This window comes from Balearica regulorum, chromosome 2 (assembly GCF_011004875.1).
Source record: "Balearica regulorum gibbericeps isolate bBalReg1 chromosome 2, bBalReg1.pri, whole genome shotgun sequence".
In the NCBI taxonomy this organism is placed as follows: domain Eukaryota; kingdom Metazoa; phylum Chordata; class Aves; order Gruiformes; family Gruidae; genus Balearica; species Balearica regulorum.
The window spans coordinates 159,331,400-159,349,746 of NC_046185.1; the positions used below are offsets into that span (position 1 = coordinate 159,331,400).

The 18,347-nt window shown below is 46.4% G+C and overlaps 1 protein-coding gene across 1 annotated transcript; it reads right to left on the minus strand.

The window, feature by feature from the left end:
- Positions 1-474: 474 nt before the first annotated feature.
- On the minus strand, positions 475-2,500 carry HTR5A (5-hydroxytryptamine receptor 5A). Its single transcript, XM_010306714.2, has 2 exons — positions 1,763-2,500; positions 475-807 (listed from the first exon to the last, which is right to left on the minus strand). Exons 1-2 carry the CDS (start codon positions 2,498-2,500, stop codon positions 475-477), a joined length of 1,071 nt encoding a protein of 356 aa, XP_010305016.2.
- Between the last annotated feature and the right edge of the window lie 15,847 nt (positions 2,501-18,347).

An 18,347-nucleotide genomic window follows, 5' to 3' on the forward strand; every position in this document is an offset into this window, starting at 1 on the left:
TTTTCAACCAAGCCATAAAATGTCTGGTTTCATACATAATCACAAAACCTCCTGACATTAAACAGTCCCAGTTTCACACATGGGACAAAGTTGATTAATGCTGTGAGAGACTAGCAGTGGCCAAACCAGAGCTTCAGATACGACTCTGCCAGAAGACACCTCCACGCCATTACTGCCACCAAAGAGAACGTCACTAGGAAGGCGGGAGGGAAGCAGTGGGGCACTGGAGGAAGAATGCTGTGCTGCTGGCCAGAGAAACCCTGACTTGCTGTTTGCAGGAAAAATAGCAACTGATTTAGAGGCTGGGATGGAGAGTCTGCGTAGGAGCCAGGATCGTTGCTGGGACGTACGACCCATGGGGATGCATCTTTAGCATCACCTCGGTATCTGTGGCTTTGAACTTCCTCAAGAGTTTGGTAGGATTCATTGAGAGTTGAAATCAGCTTCTTGGGGCAGCAGGAAAGGTTTTTCTGCTCAGTGCTGTCTAAAGAATAGGTTCCTGAAGGCATTGTTGTAGTTTTTGTTGAAAGCAGTGTAGATGAGTGGATTAAAAAAGGAATTTGAATAGCCTAGCCATAGAAAAATACTCTTCCAAATGGGTGGGATGTCGCAGGAGCAGAGGGGGTTGATGAGCTCTGTGATGAAGAAGGGGATCCAGCAGAGCACGAAGACCCCGATAAGGATGCCCACCATGAGGGCAGCTTTCTTTTCCTTCTGCTCTCTCCACGTGTCTCCATCCGTCTGGAATGTAACAGTGGCATGACGGACAGTGAAGACCATCTGTGGCTGCTGGGCAGCTTCTTTTACCTGCCAAACACAAACACAAGTTGCACCATATGCGCCTCAGTCAGCTGATCCCACACAGCAGGAACACAACCAAACTATGCAAGCGATGGCCAGAGCTCATGGGGGAACACGGGCAATCTACGTCACGTTCTGATGGAGGGGAGATCGGATGAATGACCTTCTGGGTAACAGAGACTACTATTTTTAAGTGAGGCTAGAAACTAAAGAGAGTAGTGATATATGGACACATGGAATTGCTCACACAGCATCGCAATAAGATTATTCCCCATTTACAATCAGATCAGTAGAACGGGCACACGCCCACATGCCGCGCACAGAAGTCTCCTTGCTTTCTCTGAACCCATTGAGTTTAAGAGTCCTTAGTAGGAGAGGCAAGAAAATGAACATACATTTCCTTTCTCCCCGCAAGAAGCCTTTGCAGTGCACAGCCACCGTGCCTGTGATGAACTGACACGATGCAGCCACGATTAGGAAGGATTTACAAGGATGTTCTGCATGTGTGTCTTCTGTGTGGGTAAATTCACAGCCTCCCCAAAGCCACAGCCGCTTGCCAGGTTATCGTCCGCAGTGGAGACGGGATCCCATCTATTCACACCCCCACACACCTCCCCACAGGAGGAACGGTGACCCCTTACTCACGCTTGTGAGCACTGATTCAGCATTCCATGGGGGGATGTCTGTGAGTCACTGCACACCCACGTGGAGCTCAGGCTCGCAATCTGGCCCAAAGTTGCTTTAGCTACACCTCGCGTCCCCAGCTGGGGACTCGGAAGGAGTCAAAAGACTGGGCTTGCAAGCTTTGTAGTCAACTTTCCCTTGAAAGCCTCCAGGATTCACAGGGCCTTGGTGGGATGCTCTTTGCTTGCACACTTTAGCTCTAAGTTTCCCTTACTGTTGCAAGGGCTTGGCTGCTACCAGCAGTTGACTAGAGCAAAATACAACCGTGTTGACCTACCTCCAGGGCTTCTGGTGTAATGGGGGTGATGGAGTTGCTATTCCGAGATCCAATTCGAAACTTGGCGGCCTTGTAGATCTTCCAGTACACAAAGAGTACCACGCAGAGGGGCAGGTAGAAGGCGCCAAAGGTGGAGAAGATGGTGTAGGAAGGCTCTCGGCTGACTTGGCACTCCTCGCTGTCCTCTGAGTAAGTCTCTCCCCAGCCAAAGAGCAGCGGGGCCAAGGAGATGAAGGCAGACAGTGCCCAGGTGAGGGCAATCATGATGTTGGAGATGCGGCGCCGGATGCGGAGCGTGTACTCCAGGTGGCGGGTGATGGACCAGTAGCGGTCGAGAGCGATGGCTGTGACATTCCAGATGCTGGCGGTGCAACACAGCACATCGAAGGAGATCCACACCTGGCAGAGCGACCGGCCCAGCCGCCACCGCCTCCCGGACAACTCATGCACCAAGCTGAGGGGCATGACAAGGGCTGCCACCATCACGTCGGAGATGGCCATGGAGGCCACCAGGTTGTGGGGCACCCGGTGGAAAGTGCGCACTCGGAGGATGGTGGCCAGGACCAACCCGTTCCAGAGGAACGTGGCCACCACCAGCATGGCCAACAGGGTGAGGACCAGCACGCTGAAGACGGAGAGATGCACCTGGCCGCCATCCGGGCCGGCGGAGGACCCGCTCTGGTTGCCGGTGTCTGGCGTCACATCAGTGAAGCAGCTGAGGTTGAGCGGGCGCTCCATGCCGGGGGCACCAGGGCTCCGGGGGGGGCGGGGGGGGCAGCACCGCCCTACCGCGGGCGCGGAGGGTCCCCGGCCGCCCCGAGCGGCGCCGGGCGCGGTGACTCCGCGCTGCCCGCCGCCGGGGTCTTCATCCCCGGGAGGAAGAGCCCTGCGTCAGCCGCCGGCTGACGGCAGCCCCCGGCCCGCCCCGGCGCGCCAGCCCCGGCGGCGGGAGGCGGCGGCTCCGCGGGCGCGGCCGGGGTGCGCGGCTGCGGGGCGGTGCGGAGCGGGGCGGCGCTGGCTGCGGCCGCGGCGGCGGAGCGGGGCGCGGAGGAGCGGCTGCCCCTGCGGAGGCGTCGGCGCTGTAGGTGAGTGTGTGAGTGTGTGAGTGTGTGTGCGTGTGTGTGTGTGTGTGTGCGTGTGTGTGTGCGTGTGCGTGTGCGTGTGCGTGTGTGTGTGTGTGTGTGTGTGTCCCACCCCGCCGTGCGCGGGTGCGGGGTGAGCAGCCTCTCGGCGGGGAGCGGCTGGGGGCCGGCGAGGTCGTGCTTAGTCATTTCAGTGCGCGGATTGTCCCTCGAAACCGGCGCCGGTCGGAGCGGGGCGAAGGCAGAGCCGGCAGCCGGTGCCCGGTGCCCGGTGCCCGCACGGCGCGGGGTGCAGCCCCCGGCTTTGTCTGCGCCGCTTCTGCTCGGGGTGGCTTCTCCCCCGCGGGGTGTATTCCCTGTCAGAGGCAGAAAGTTAGCATCCCCCTGAAACGGTACCTGGGCTCCTCGGAAAACGTGTTAGTGAGGTGCCGCGGGAATCGTATAGCGCACATATACGCTAGAGTCTGTGTCCGGCAAACCCGTTAGTAATCCCGGTTATTCTGCGCGTGGAGGATGTGGCAGGGGGTTATTTCTTTGAGAACTTCTGCTCTGGCATTTCCTAACTTGTTAGCAATTGGCGGGCCTTTTATTAGAAATAATCTATCACTTGGCTGTTGTTACTAATTGCGAAATTAATAACATTAACCATTAATGAAATGTTTGAGCGTTTCACCTGGTTTTTATCACGCTGCTTGTGATGAGAAGTGGGATTCTGGGCCTCATAGCGGAAGGCAGAATTTAAACCCACCGAGCAGGTTTCCCCGTGCACCGGCTCCGCGCGGGGATGCCAGCCAGCTCCAGCCTGCGAGTCTTGGACGGCGTTCAGGCAGGGCTGTGCCGGTGCTGGCACCCTGCTTCTCCAGATGATCCCGGGATAACGGGTCCAAAGAGCTTTCGGGTCAGAGCTGACATGATGCGAGAAGCCGGCAGGCGCTCACACGGGGCTCACAGTCCCCGTCTCTAGGGGGGAGAAGGGAGGAAGGGCATCAGTGTAAGAATCGGTGACAGTGACACTTGTCGACAGATCGCACTTTCAGGGAGTTGGGGGGAAAACACAAGGAAAGAGATGCCCATGGGAGCACCCGATGCATACCGTGCTCGTGGTACACGGAGGGTAAAACCAAACTGGTGCTTTCTGCTGGCTCTTCTGAATCTCTTTGGACTTTTTAATGAAAAAAAACGCAAAGTAACAACAGGGGCTAAAGAAACAAGATGTTTTCTAGTGCTGCTACTTATTTCTCTGTGTGAAACACCAGGCAGCATGTCCAAAACCGGTCCAGGACCTTGTTTTGGTGGGACAGGAGTTGCCCCATGCGGACTCATGCTGTGTTGTGATATTCAGAGCCAGAGAACAGGACCTGGCCTGTTGTAGTTACTAGAACAGATGTAGCCTTAGAGACTATAACATAATTTTGGAAATATACTGCCATCTTTTTGGGGGAGAGATGATTGTTTTCTCTTTTATACACATGAATACTGACAATTTTGGAACGGGTAGCTTTTTTACTTACAACTCAAAGGACAAATGGGGTTTTCAGGCTTTCATAAAACCTCCTGATTTAAAATTCCTGGTTTGCAAGGTGCCAAACATCCTTGACTGTCATTCAATTGATCAAAACACTTAGCAACTGCTAGGACTGAGAGCTTTTTGTTGCGTGGGCCCTTCCCAGAGAAGCCTATGAAGCCCAGAATTAACAGAATCAACCACAAATTATGGAATATGTGCTCCTGAAAAGATATTATTACTTTTTGCTTCAGGAACAAATAGACAAAAATTACATTTAAAGGGAAATGGAAATAAAATGTATTAAATCTGAAGAAGTAAAACTAGATTATGTTCTAATGAAAAATTATGAATATTTTCATTATTTTACTTACTGGACTTTTAAAAATATATATTAGCAGATTCTGGAGTTGAATGGGTCAGTTGAGCATTAATTGGAAATAGAAAATGTAGGCAAATACATATATACGTATAGCATACATGGAAATGCAGAGGTCTGCACTTGAGATGGAAGAACCCTACACAGTACAGTACAGGCTGGGGACTGGCTGGGTAGACAGAATTTTGCAGAAGAGGACCTGGGTGGCCTCTCAGGCAAGCAGTCACAGTCTGCAGTGTGCCATTGCACATCCTGGAGCATCCTGGCCTATATGAGCAAGAGCGTGGCCATCAGGTCAAGGGCTGTAAGTATTTCCCTCTGTCCCACAAACCTTGGAATTTTATATCCTCTTTGGGCTTCCTCAGTACAAGACACTGACATACTGGGGAAAGTCCAGTGGAAGGTCATCAAGATGATGAACAGACTGGCATATGATGTAGAAAGAGAAGGAAAACTGAGTTTATCAATCTTAAAAAGAGAAGGTTAAGGGTAAAAATCTTACTGCTGTCTCCAGCTACCTCAAGGGAGGGTAGAGGCAAACTCTGTGCATGGCGATAGGACAAGATGCAAGTCACAACATCAGATATTCCAATTAGAAATTAAGAAATAAATATTCACCTGGAGAGTGGTCAAACACTGAAACGGGTCCAAAGAGGCTGTGAAATCTCCATCCTTGGTGCTGTTCAAAATTCAGCTGGCCAGCACTGTGAGTGACTTTGAAGTTGGCCCTTCTTTAATGGGGGCTGGATTAGGTGATCTCCAGAGGTCTCTTCCAACCTCAGTCATTCCATGATTTTCATTATGCAAACTTTAAGCACGTTGGCTGAATGCACCAGATTCTGGAGGTGACTGAATGTTGTTCTTTTTAAGGACAAAATGCTGTTTACTTTACACAGACTAGTAAGCCCATTGATTTCCTCAGAACTGTTGATATTTATAAAGTGAGTGGAAGGCTGGGATCTGTAGTGAGTGGATAATGTCTGTGGAATGATCACACCCATGAAAGTCTCTGAGAAAAGGATCTACACTACAAAGTCAAGGTTATCTCACATCCTCATTGATGGAGCCAGAGGAATTAGAAGTGACAGGACTTCCCTAGATTTAGCAGGGTTCCCTCCAGTAGAGACATTAAATGCTGCTTGCTACTAAATACCATTTACTGGAGGTACCTTCCAATTCAAAATACGTAGCGGACGGTTGGACGTTAGGAGGGAATTCCCAACGTAATCAGTGCCACTGCCTACGTCCACATCCAAGTAGTATCTGCTCTTGGGGACAGGGTGAAAGGACTTATATTGTGAATGTGCACGCAGATCTTTTGAACCTCTGCACTTATAACTGGCAGAAAATGGAGAGGAGATGGGCTCAGGAGGTGTTTTTGCTGGGCATACTTAATGAATGAATGAGAATTTCAGTCTACAGGGTAGGTGGAGCTGCTAGGTTAAACAAGGATTAAAGGAACACATATACTCGCCGTACATACACACCAACACTGAACGCTCTGCTCAGTTGCCAGCCAGACTGCTCAGTAAGTGTGCATCCTGTCAAGGCAATTTCCAAATCTCAGGTAATCATCACTTGAATTTCATTTAACATTCATCAACTCCAGCTCACACTTATTACATCCAGACATGCTTTTTGAACACACTTGCAGACCACCCGCTCCTTTCCTATAGCAACAAAACGTTCAAACACACAGTTAACACGCACCGACTGTGAGGTTGTTCTCACCCTCAGAGATACCCACACTTCTGATCTCACTCTAGTCTTCCAAACCCAAGATCTTCAGAGATGGCCACTATCAGCACTGTGATAGACTCTCGTGATGCCCCACCTCTGGCTTGAGTGTCCCCTGGTCTTAGGACTTTAATTTTGGGAGCGGAGAGGGGGAATGCTGAACCAGAGTTCTTCATGGACACACACCAGCTTTTATAAACCTCATCTCTCTAATTCGTCCCGTAAACGCTGTCTCAGGTCTAGCGTAGTAGCTCTAGCTGGGAGGAAGACAGAGTAATTGCCTCCCTCTCCAGAGGTCCCTGAGACCGTGCATTTGGGGCATAGGCAATCAAGGCTCAAAGCATCCCAGCTCAGGCTGGGGGCTTGAGTCACGATGCCTCATATCCCATACAAGCATTTTAATTGCCAAGTGGCTGGGTCTTCTGGGTAGCTACCTCTCAGGTTTCTTATGTTGAAACTGTTTAATAATCACGTATTTACTGAAGCGTGGACTTACCTGAGGTTTTCCAACATCCTAGCCAAGCGCCAGAAAGATGGAGTCACCCTTTTTCTCCCAGTAGCATGTAATTGCTTACTGCAAAGCGGAGGAATTCCTACTGACTGAGCAGCAGAGATTACTCCTGCTGCGTGTTAGCAGGACACTCAGCAGCACTGTGGGAGTATGTTGGAGCAGGAACATGGAGGACCTGAGCGCCCCACGTCCCCAGAGTGCCCCAGTGACTGACCCATTTGCCAAACTGGGTTCTCTTGCTCCAGATGCTTCTGAGGAACTTTGAAAAGTCTCTCTGTCCTGAGGCAGAAATGAAAACAATGAGTTGAAATCCTGTTGCCTTTTTATTTGCATGGCTAGAAAACTATTCCTTACCCAGCCTCTAATGGCAGGTCTCATTCGGTTTGGGGCATGCGAGCTTTCCTTTGGGAATTGTCACCAGTTGTATGACTTCAGTGACACAACCAAAGTATTGTTTAATTCTGCAACAGGAACAAAGCAGAACAAGAACAAAAGCTGTTCAGCAGAGCAGCCTCTCTGCGTCTCCGTCTTGCCTAGAGCACAGTCCTCTCTTACGTAAACTCCGTGGTAAGTGTCTCAGTCCTTGTGTCTCTTGAATTTGGCTGCAATCTATTACACAGCCAGCCTAAAGGGAGGATTACTGTGTATGTCTCAGTAAATGGACTACTGGGAATGTTTATCTGTCTTCTGCCTGACGTGAATTAACTCCTGCTGGAATTCAGCCCTTCGTTCTTGCATAGCCAAAGACATGTTCACGGTCAAAGGACCAGATGGAACGTAACTTCGTAAAGTCTTACAGGCAGCTCCCGCATCATTCACTGCCGCAGTTAAAGTTGCACTCTCTGTAAATAAATGAAATGTAAATAGTTTTATCACTTTCATACCTTGAGGGACAACATTAATCAGCTGTGTAATTTCAGGGGAGTCAGCAGAGTTATGCTAGGTGTCACACTGGCTTTTAGTCAAAGATGCTTTGCAGTGAGTAGTTATGACAGTAACGCAATAACTTGGAGCCTGCCTCAGGGGGTACTGCCCTCATAAGGCATCCACAGTTTTCATTTATTACTCCAGTGATAGCAAATACTTAACACATATATACACCAGCACCTGTGATCTTCTTTACCTGTGGTCAGTCCCCGAGAAGTAAACCTTTCTCTGGACTCCGCTGGACTTGATCTCTGCAGGTTGCTTACAAATCATAATAGAAAATTATCCATATATATGATTAAAAAAAAAAGTTTAAAAATATCATAATATATTATGCTTCTGGGAGTACACGGTATCCTGCAGTTCTGTCAGTCATCTAGAATAGCAGGTCTGTAGAAAAATAATAAGAAACCATGTGTGGGAAGACTAGGTAACTCTAACTTAATACATGAGCTTTGGCAATCAAAGCTGCCGATGCAAACTATCGGGACGCTGCCAGGGAGACAGATGGCACGATGACAGCAAATGGATGGGTCTCTAAAACTCAATTATCATTTCAGTTCAGACCCTTTTTCCATATGCCAAGTTGTGGAAGAGATTTGTTTATCTTGAGCTTTATGCATTTTGGCAGATAATTTGCATAGGTGTGAAGCTATAGGGAAGCCTGTGATAGTGTTAGGCTGAACATGGGTTTTTCGGCTGGGTGTTGTTTTCCAGGTTACCTTTCTGCCTCCTTGCAGCTGGTAGGTTTCTGAACCTTCATTTACATAAATCCATCCGTAGTCTGGAAATGTTCTTTCAGAACTCCAGAGGCAAAACATTTCAAGATCCATTTACCATAATAAGGAGAGAAATCACTTGAAACAGGTTTCCAGGCCAGCAGTTCTTCAACTTTTTTTCTTATACCTCCTTCCATCCCCATTCTGCTCCCTTTGGCTCCTTGGCAGTGTGTTCCCATGCCCCTGTCTTCCTCGGCTGGGGTCCCTCATCCCCAAACCACCATTAACTTTATCATTCAAGACTGGTTTTCTAATTGTAACAAATTGGCAGTGTGTGCAAAAATGAAACCACCGACACCCGTCGCGAACTGATGTCTTCAGTGGGAGATTCTTTTCCCTTCTTCCACTCAATAGCCTAATTTCTCTACATGCTGTTGCTTGCTGCCTTCTTCCCTGGAGATTTCTGAACAGCCACAGCCACATCTCCACCTGCCAAAGGAAGCATTGGCAGAGTTGTGCAGCTTTCTCAGCTCGGGTATCGCTGACGAGTGTCTCAGATTCATATTCACACGCTGCTGCCTTCCAGCTGTGGAATATTTTCCTCCCCCCTAATTATTCGGTGTACCTGTGTGTCTCCCTGCTCCTGCCTGCCCAGGTCACGCAGATCAGCTGTTAGCTTAACTAAGGTAAATCCCCAGTATTTTCAAGCCGTGCAACGTGGCAGGTCATTAGAGAAAATGGGAAAGCTGTGGAATTTTACTTATTTATATTTCATACCTGTGTTGCTATTAAAGTGAGTGAGAGGCTCATACAAATGAGAGGAATTATTTACAAGTTAGAAAAAGTCAAATGGTGGGACATGACCACACGACTTCTTTCTGCAACTAAAAGGAGTCTGCTCCCATGCCTGTGCGAGAAAAGCGTTTGCAGAGCTCTGCTGTAGGCTGACAAAAAGCTTGCCTCTTGATCACGGGCAAGGCAGCAAACTTTTCCAGCTCTTTGAACAGAGATAGCTGTTTTTAAAGGACCCCAAACATCATTTCTTTCATAGAATTTGGCAGTATCACGTTACAAGTATTTTAGTTTGGTTCCTTCCACCGCAGCAGGCACCTGATCAAGCGATGTCTTCTTGCTACTGCTACAAAATCTCTGACCCCATGGGATGAAAGTGGTTGTATAAATGTGTCTAAAGGTCTCTCTATTTTTCATGAGGATTATTATTAGTAGCATCATTATTTTTGACAACCAGTATTCACTACTTTGACAGCAAAATGTTGCCAGACCTTTCTTTCTTAATCGTCTAGCAATGCATTTTATTATAAAGTACCTGATTTGTTTGTTTGTTTGTTTGTTTGCGGGTCTGTGAGTCAAGGTTGGTAGGCTGTAACTCCGAGGTGGTGGCCCAGCAGTTTGGGAGCTGCAGCAGCTCACCAGCGGTTCAAGCTCGGCTCCCACGCTGGGGACACGACGTCTGACGGTGGGAACCTGCTCATGCGAGAGCTGGTGGTGGGAAAACCCATCCAGCCGGAGCGGCTGAGGCCAGCAGCTCTGAGACACGCTGGGGTACAGCTGTTCCTTTTTCTACCTCTTCTGTGGTTACCTTCTACTGTCAGGTTTCAACTGTATCACAGTGGGTCTGAACTTTGCTGCTAAAGGAACCAAAAAGGTGACTTTCCTATCAGAATTTCAGCATAAATTTAGTCAAAATCTTCCATTTTGATACCACTGAATTCTTTCAGGGTCTCCTATAAGCATAGCTCGTGGGGCGTCTTCATTAAAGAAGGTATTATCCCTCTGCACAGAAGATGGCTCATGTATTACTTTAAAAGCTGAATCTCATTTTGGAAATAAAGAAATCCTGCTATGTTTTTTTAAAAGGACTCCTCATCTGACCTGGTACATCTTCAGAGCTTTCTGGGCAGACTGTCAGTGTCCTCCTTCCTCCGTACACTTCACCATCTTCACTGTATGCTAATGCCTCTTCTTTCTTCGGTGCTTTATCGAGCACTGGAATAGTTAACACGGTCAGCTTTTAAACCACCACCGCTGGCAACTGACTTGGCAGTAGGGTTATAAATGCCATTTTGTAACCGCGACTGATAATTGAATAGAAAAATGAGAAAAAAAAACACTTAACATGTTGATGTTTTAAAGCCTTTCATCCAACATTCACACATACGACGTCTCCTGTCCCTTAGCTTTGACTCCTAGCACAACTCTCAGTCGCCCACACACACATGTACTCCTCGTCCCTCCTGTTTCGGTCACACTCCAGCCAGTCTGGCTCCATCCTTCTCCTGCCATCATCCCTTGTGCAGCACGGCCACACCTCGACGGGAGTCTGTAAGTGGAGTCCAGGGCTTGATACGCTGTGAGGAAGAGGCACAAAGACAAATGGTCTCTGCCACAGTGCATCTTCTCCGTTTGAAGGTTTTCTTACAGCTCTTCTGTTTTTATGACTGCTGTGACTGTAAGGACCCATAAATCCCCATGTCCTTGCCCCAGATAATCCCTCCTGCCCAGCGAGAGGCATGCCTCATTAAACACCGCATTACAGCCTCAGATTAATGACCAGTGTTACGGAAGAGCACCACGGGTCGTGGAGAACCACAAGGAGTTCATTAGTGTCCATCTTGCAAACAATTACTGATAAACACCTAGCTGGACTATTTTACACAGGTGAGGTTTAGTGCAAGGGCTTTGGTTGTGTAAACAGAGTTAGCCATCGATATGCCTAGCGTTTATTATAACAAATTATGTCAGCTGCTTTCTGTGAGCATCGGTGAAATAAGGTGAGGAAATAGATTTTCTTAAGCAGTCTATGGCTCTGGGTACCTGTCTTCCATTCCTTTCAGGGAGGATTATTATTTTAAAATGTAGTAAGATTTTTTTATAAAACCAAAATGTCTAAAATGTAGGTATCTAAATCGTCTGGACTGCTTATTAAGTCTCAAAAAGACATGCCTATCTGAATCAAGCTTTCTTTTCTTTATCTGAATAATAATATTCCTATAGTAGCTTTTATATCCTTTATCCGTTCAGAGTCAAGAGAGACGTGGGTGAGCTTTAGCTGTACAAAACCAAGACCAAACAGTCTCCAAGGTATGCTCAGTAAGCAATCAAGTTAGCCTGTTATGAGAAATTACCCTCTGCAAATTGAGATGCAGTAAATGATGACATATACGCTTCTGTTCTTGTCAGCTTAATGTAAAGAGAGTTGGATTTACCTCCCTGCATCGCTCTCTTCCTTCCCTTGCCCTGAGCCGGAACAGGAGTACGCACACAAAACCAGTGAGGATATGTCACCTTTCGGTGTTTGCCAACTGGATTATTTATGAACGTGTGAGTCGGCGTGTAGGAGACCACGCGGCAGCTAGGCTCTTCTGGGGAGGGCGGATCTTCCTGCATCCTGTGATGCACCTAAATATTTGCATTGATTAGATCCCACTCTGGTGCTTTTATCATTTAATCGTTACGAGCACTGTATGAATCATAAATTATAAGCATGTACATGTAAAGCATAAAACGCGTAGGGCGCTGCAGCTAGCCGGGGTATAAGTTAATCGCTGGAACGTGCCCAGTGGGTCAGTTTTTACACGGACTTATTTCAGGAATGCATCCTCATTTGCGACTGTCTTTCTTTAATTTCAAGTATTTGCTTTAGTCCTATTAAAATAAGCAGGGTTTGAGGATAAGCTTAAAGCTAAGAATGTGATTTTGGAGCATCTCTGACTCTGAGACAAAGCTTGGGAAAATTGTCACAAAATATAGGAGGCAAAAAGCTTAGACTGTAGAGAAATGTATCTATGGAAATGTCCCTTCCCTTTTAGGAAAATAGAATAGAAATATATTCAGTTCTCTGAGTGCAAACAACAGTAAGGAAAATACTATACTACACATTTAGAATGTCTTACATCAATTGACAGCTATCCAGCCACAGAGAAAAATAATGTAATTGTAACTGCGAGCAGCAAAATGGTTCTGCCTAATAGTTAAACATCAGTAAGCGCCACTGTGTCTAATAAAATGCAGATCTCATTATCTGTTTGTTATGTGCATCATGAGATAACTGTTCAAGTTGAAAAGTATAAAAATTTGATTTAATTCACTGACATTTTGGATACAAGAGGGTCAGGTTGGTCTTATAACAAATAACAGCTTGGGGCATATGGAAAGGAGTGTAATTGAAGATAAGGCTCTAGCAAGACGAGTGGAAAATGTAATAGAGTTCAAGGAGAGATTAAACAAATGTATCCTGGCCCTCACGCCGTAATCACCTACGTGTGCCATAAGGCAAACAGCAATGTAAGTGACACCCCGAAGGAAGATCATTACAGCTTTGGTGCTTGCTGCCTCACGCCACGATTTCTTCCATTCGCAACACCAAGAATTCAGACTTGGCGAGTCCTGAGACCCTGAGGCTGCTCTAGTTTGTACAGGGAACTCGGCAAGCTCGAAATAAACCCAGAGAAGTTTTCAGTGGCTTCTTTGGAGGTTACATCTGTACCTGTCAGTGTTTGCTGCAGTGTCATAGATTAAAAATGACCAACGTTGACACGAATATGGCAGAAGCCTCTGTGATGAAGGAGGAGGATGGTTCTTTACGTGTATTTGAGAGCTAACAAGATCAGGGTCTAGTCTACCAAAACCAAAAGATGCAGCTTCTTTGTAGTCTGGTGTCCCGGAGAGGCTCAACGCGATGACATTTTTTTGCGCGTGGTATGGCAGTTGTCTCTCTTCCCCAATTCTTGGGCAGTTTCAACCATACCTGACCGGGCTGTAGAGGCATCAGGGATATGGTGGGAGTCAAAGACCCTACTAGAGACTGAAGGAGCCACACTGTGAACTTAATTCTTATTTGGCCTCAGCCAGTTCACGGAGGAATTAGACCTTGAGACATAAATCGATTGTAGGCTTTCTTGGTTCAGAGAACTATCTGTTCATATTGAGGGAGTTTTCGGCATATCACAGAGCGTTTTTCAAGCAACCAGAACATTTAGGGACTTACAGAGCCTTTATTTCCCTGAAAGCCTCCTGGAAGCCAAAAAAAGAGCGACTTAGAGCCAGGACTGGCCTGAGAGTCTAAGCAGCGTGCCTGCATTCGTCCTGAGCTTAGCTCTAATGAGAGAGGTCTTGACGGTGAGACCTGTTTCTCTGAATCCCAGCTCCTGGTTAGTACTGAGTAGTTGAGATCATTAAAACAGACTTACTCCAGATACCCAATCGATAATTGTAATTTCTTTTTTTTTTTTTGCATTGAAGAGTGGCAGATAATTAGGGACTTCAGTAACAAATGTGTTACTTCATAATGTTTTCTGCTTGGCATACTAAAGAGGCAGAGAGTTCTAGATATCAATCTCTAATTAATTAAGCTGGCTCCAAGGTCATGTTAAAATTATTCATCAGCTAAGAGCAGCAGTAGATTCTTCATCTCTTGATGTCTTCAGATCAAGATTCAGTATCTTTCAGGAAGTTCCACTTTGACTAACCAATCACTCAAGACACTCAGCTCATAGCAAGGGTATTTTGGATGAAATTTGAAGTCAAATTGTGAGAAAGGCTGACCAGAAGACCTACTGGTTTCTTTTGGCCTCAACGCTGTTACCAGAATGCTGCCAGAACATATTTTGCAAGAATGTCAGTCTAAGTTCTTAGTTTCATTTGAAAATATGTAAGAAACAGAAATCAGGTTCCTTCCACAGAAAAAGAAAGCGGTCGTGCAACCCGGCAACAGTAACTACTTGTCCGCACAGTACAGTAACATCCATGTGTAAGCACGGGGAGCTTCCCAAAGCTGCAGCCACAAACGTGGGACAAATGAGGTCAGCTTCTCTGTTTGCCCCACATCACAGGCAGGGAAGTCTGTATACCTCTGTGCTCGTGTTTAAGGATGTGCAGGCACGTGTCTTTCAGCTACCCTGAAACTGCTGCACTAAGCTTCAGCATTTGGGAAGGCCATAAAGCAGAAATGTGCTCCCAGGCTGGGGCTGGTTTGAGAGAAAAACAACGGAGTGCTCAGTTCTGCTCCCTGTGCTCCATGTGGAAGGTTAATCTAAGTGACCTTCTGGCCTTATACCCTGGAAGTTGGAGGAACTGCTCCAAAGATGATGGAGTTGCTGTGAATTTATGTCAGCCAGGGAAAATTTCCTGGCAAAAATATTTTTCGTTGGTTTTAGCACTAAGACCTCATGGCTACATAGGAATTTCTGTGGTGGCACTGGCGGCCAGATGGGTTTGTGTAGCTGCTGCCCTCCATCTCCCACCGCGCAACCCCGGAGTCGCTGCCCGCGCCGAGCCAGTGCCGGGAGGGAGGATAACTGAGTCAGGGAAACGACCTGTGGAAAACCCAACCGTTTTTAATAGGCTCTTCTCAGCAAAAATCAGCATGGGTCACCCCCGAGGCACTGAAACTTTTAGGTGAGCATAGTGCTGAAAAAAAGTGCAGAGGCAGAAATGAGCAACCAGAACCAGGGGAGGTTTTGGGGTGGTTTAAGTCAACTTCAGTGAGATCGCAGGTTGGAGGATCAAAGTTAGCAGCAGGACAACTCCTCCAATCTCAGCAGCACGGACCTCTCCTTCATGCTGCTTCTGGCCTTGTGTAAATCCAGGCTCAAGGAACTAGACAAGATGATTATCTTTCAGTGAGGTTGGCTCCGTGTTGGTCAGACAGGAGTCACAAGCTGTTCAAGAGCAGCAGCAGAAGTATGGCAAAACCCAAGCAACCAGGCTGCCAGGGAAAGGAGGCGGGAAACCTGCCTCTCTTAGCAGCAGCGTTGAGCCGGCAGAATAGCACAGCGGGGACGTGATGCCACATCCTCAGGCAAGTGGCTTCTCTCCATTCCTCTTCCCGGAGGAGTAAACCAAACATTTCACTTTTTGGAAAACATACAGAAAGAGAGTGATGTGATTGATGTGATGTAAAGGTTTCATCAGCACAAATTCAGGGATTTTACTCAAAACCATAAATGGATAATGAGGATCATCTCAGAGAAGTACCCAGGTTCACTCTTCACACTGTTCTGTAACACGCTCTGGAATGCCACCAAGTTCAGTTGCCTTTTTCTGCATTTATGCATTAATAATGTAAAAATAAATACAAGTGTTAGCACCCTTTGAATCACATAATAAGGATTTGGAACGAATAATGCCAAGTTTGTTCCTTTCTGGAAAAACTCAGTTTAGTAACTCCAGGTTTCGTTAACTTTTTTTCTAGCCTGCATGAATGAAAGCCCAGGCTGAAAGGAAAATTCTGTTCTCCGTTGTTTGGCTGATACTAATTTACCCAAATGGCAAGCCCGTAAATGAAGGAAATCTTGACAAGCTACAAAGAAGGGCTATAGGGATAATTACCTGCCACTTTTCACAAACATTTTTTCACAAACTCAGAAACTCTGCTCCTTAGTAGGAGCAGAATTAAAGACTTCTCCTGAGATGCAAAGAAAGAAGCCTATAAATTACAGTATCACATTTTATTTGTGGCAAATTAGTTGTTTTTACCCAGAGCACCGGGAGGACTTGCATTGTTCTTTCTTGGTGCATTACAATCAGGTCCAGAACTCATTAAAAAAGTATTATAATGTGGTTTATTTTTATATATATATATGTATATATATAAAAAAGTATGTATCTATGTATCTAGAAAATTTGTATTGAGAGGGTTATTGGTAGTCTAAGGGAAAGATAGAAAGAATCGGCCTAAAGAGAAGATTTAGATCAGGTATTAGGGAAGACTGTCTAACCAGAAGGAATTTTTACACCACTAGAACAAGGTAGCGGGGAGGTGGCGTCAATGTTGTCACCAAAGTTTTAAAGGAGAGGGATTGACTAGGGGTTCCTCCGGCTCTCCCCCATCCATCCTGGCAGCTCTTCTCAGCTGTACGTGTGGAGACTCTGCAGCTTTGCAGAGCCCTGCATGAGTTTGCACGTTTAATTCCTTCATGAGCTAAAACCTAGTGCAGCCCTCCCAGTAGACCTACTTCAAGCAAGCCCTGCAACCATGTGGTGCAATGTTACACTTGGAGGAGATCTTGGAGCAGGAGGGGCTTTAGATAAGTGTAACTAGCGCAATTACGCTGCGTACCGTCCCGCTAGCTGTATTTTGATGAAGGCATACCCAGCTGCAGCTTGGGGCTGGTTCTTACCCTTGCAACGTGACACACAATGTCTCATTCACCTCTCTCTGTGGGCTAACAATGCCAGACACATTCCTTAGCAGGTAACAGAAAGGAGTCATCTCCTCCTTTAATACTACGTCTCACTCCTGATAAAAAACACCCGTACGTTAAATGTGCCTTCTCCTCCCCGCTCATATATGCACGGTTATAGTAAAGGTACACCTTGTTACTTGGCACTTACAAAACATTTTGTAACTATTACATTAAAAAAGAAAACTGTCGAGTAAATGACAAGGCATTCTCAGTGCAGTTCTGGAACTGGAAGAGAATCGAAAATGAAACTGTCGGTTCCAAGAGATCCTTTTAGGATTCGGTATTGCCGTACAAATAAAAAGAAAGTTTTTAATTATAAATCGTATTTGCCATTGCAAGTTGTCCCACTGAAGGAAAGAGGAAAATGCATAGAAGGTTTGAGCCAAAGCAGAGCCCTCTATGTCCTTGTTTTGCATATTTTGGTTCAGATTATAAAACCAGATTCTTATTCACGTTAAGAAATCGGTATGGTGACAATGCAGGAAGGAAGCATGCCTTCTACGACTTCTCAACAGCTTTCCAGACACATTGAAATTAACATCAGCTTTCTGTAAAAAATTGGTTATTTTGTGAAGATATATTTTATTGGAAAAGTAACATCTAGAGAGCCAGCTGCTACCAAACGAGTATGTATTATTAACAAAGGACTCGGGGAGCCTTCTGCTCACTGGAGTAAAACAAATATACAATTTAATCTAAGCTCTGAATTTAATTAACTGCAAAAAAAAAAAAAATCAAACTGTTGTTTTTTCACAAGCAATTATGCCTAAATATGATATTGTAGGTCCATATGAATTTTTCATACAATCATTTGTGCACACAAATAAGGGATTTATGTAAGCAAAGACTAATTGTCTGCACAAATCTTGTCAACTCAGTGGGCTTTCACTACGTGCAAGCAACGCCTGTTGCAAAATAAAGATCTGGAAACATGGTCATAAACTTTTATGTACAGACCTCTCACAGTTAAGACCTATCAGATACTGTGCTTGGTGTGGTTATAGTGCAGGTAATGTGCTGTTCACATCACTGTGGACTATGGTGACGTGCACAATCTCTCTCGAGTCTATTTGCTAGAGTAACTAAGCCCAGAAATAAACTGGTCTTAAGGCATAATTGATCTCTGCGAGTGGTTGCTCCCATGCAATGACAGTTGTGGCTGCATCAGCCTCATCCTCGTGTGCTGTGATCAGACCTACCAACCGTGGCTTAGCTCGACACACGAGCGTGCCACCATGTGACCGAGCATCCCATGTTATGTGATGGGCAGAAGTCAGTGATGTGACAGGGAAAGGCTGCAAACCCTTCTGAAAGAGGATGAAATGAATGGGGAGAAGAAAACGTATCATTCCCGATCCTGCAGCACAAGAGAGAGGAGGCTGCTGCTGCTGCTCCGTGTCTCCAAGTCCAACCAGTAGTAAGCCTGAACACGTATTCCCAGCTGGCACATGCACACAAGCACATGTATATGTTACATACATACATTTATACATGGCCAGCCACACACATCAGACACCCT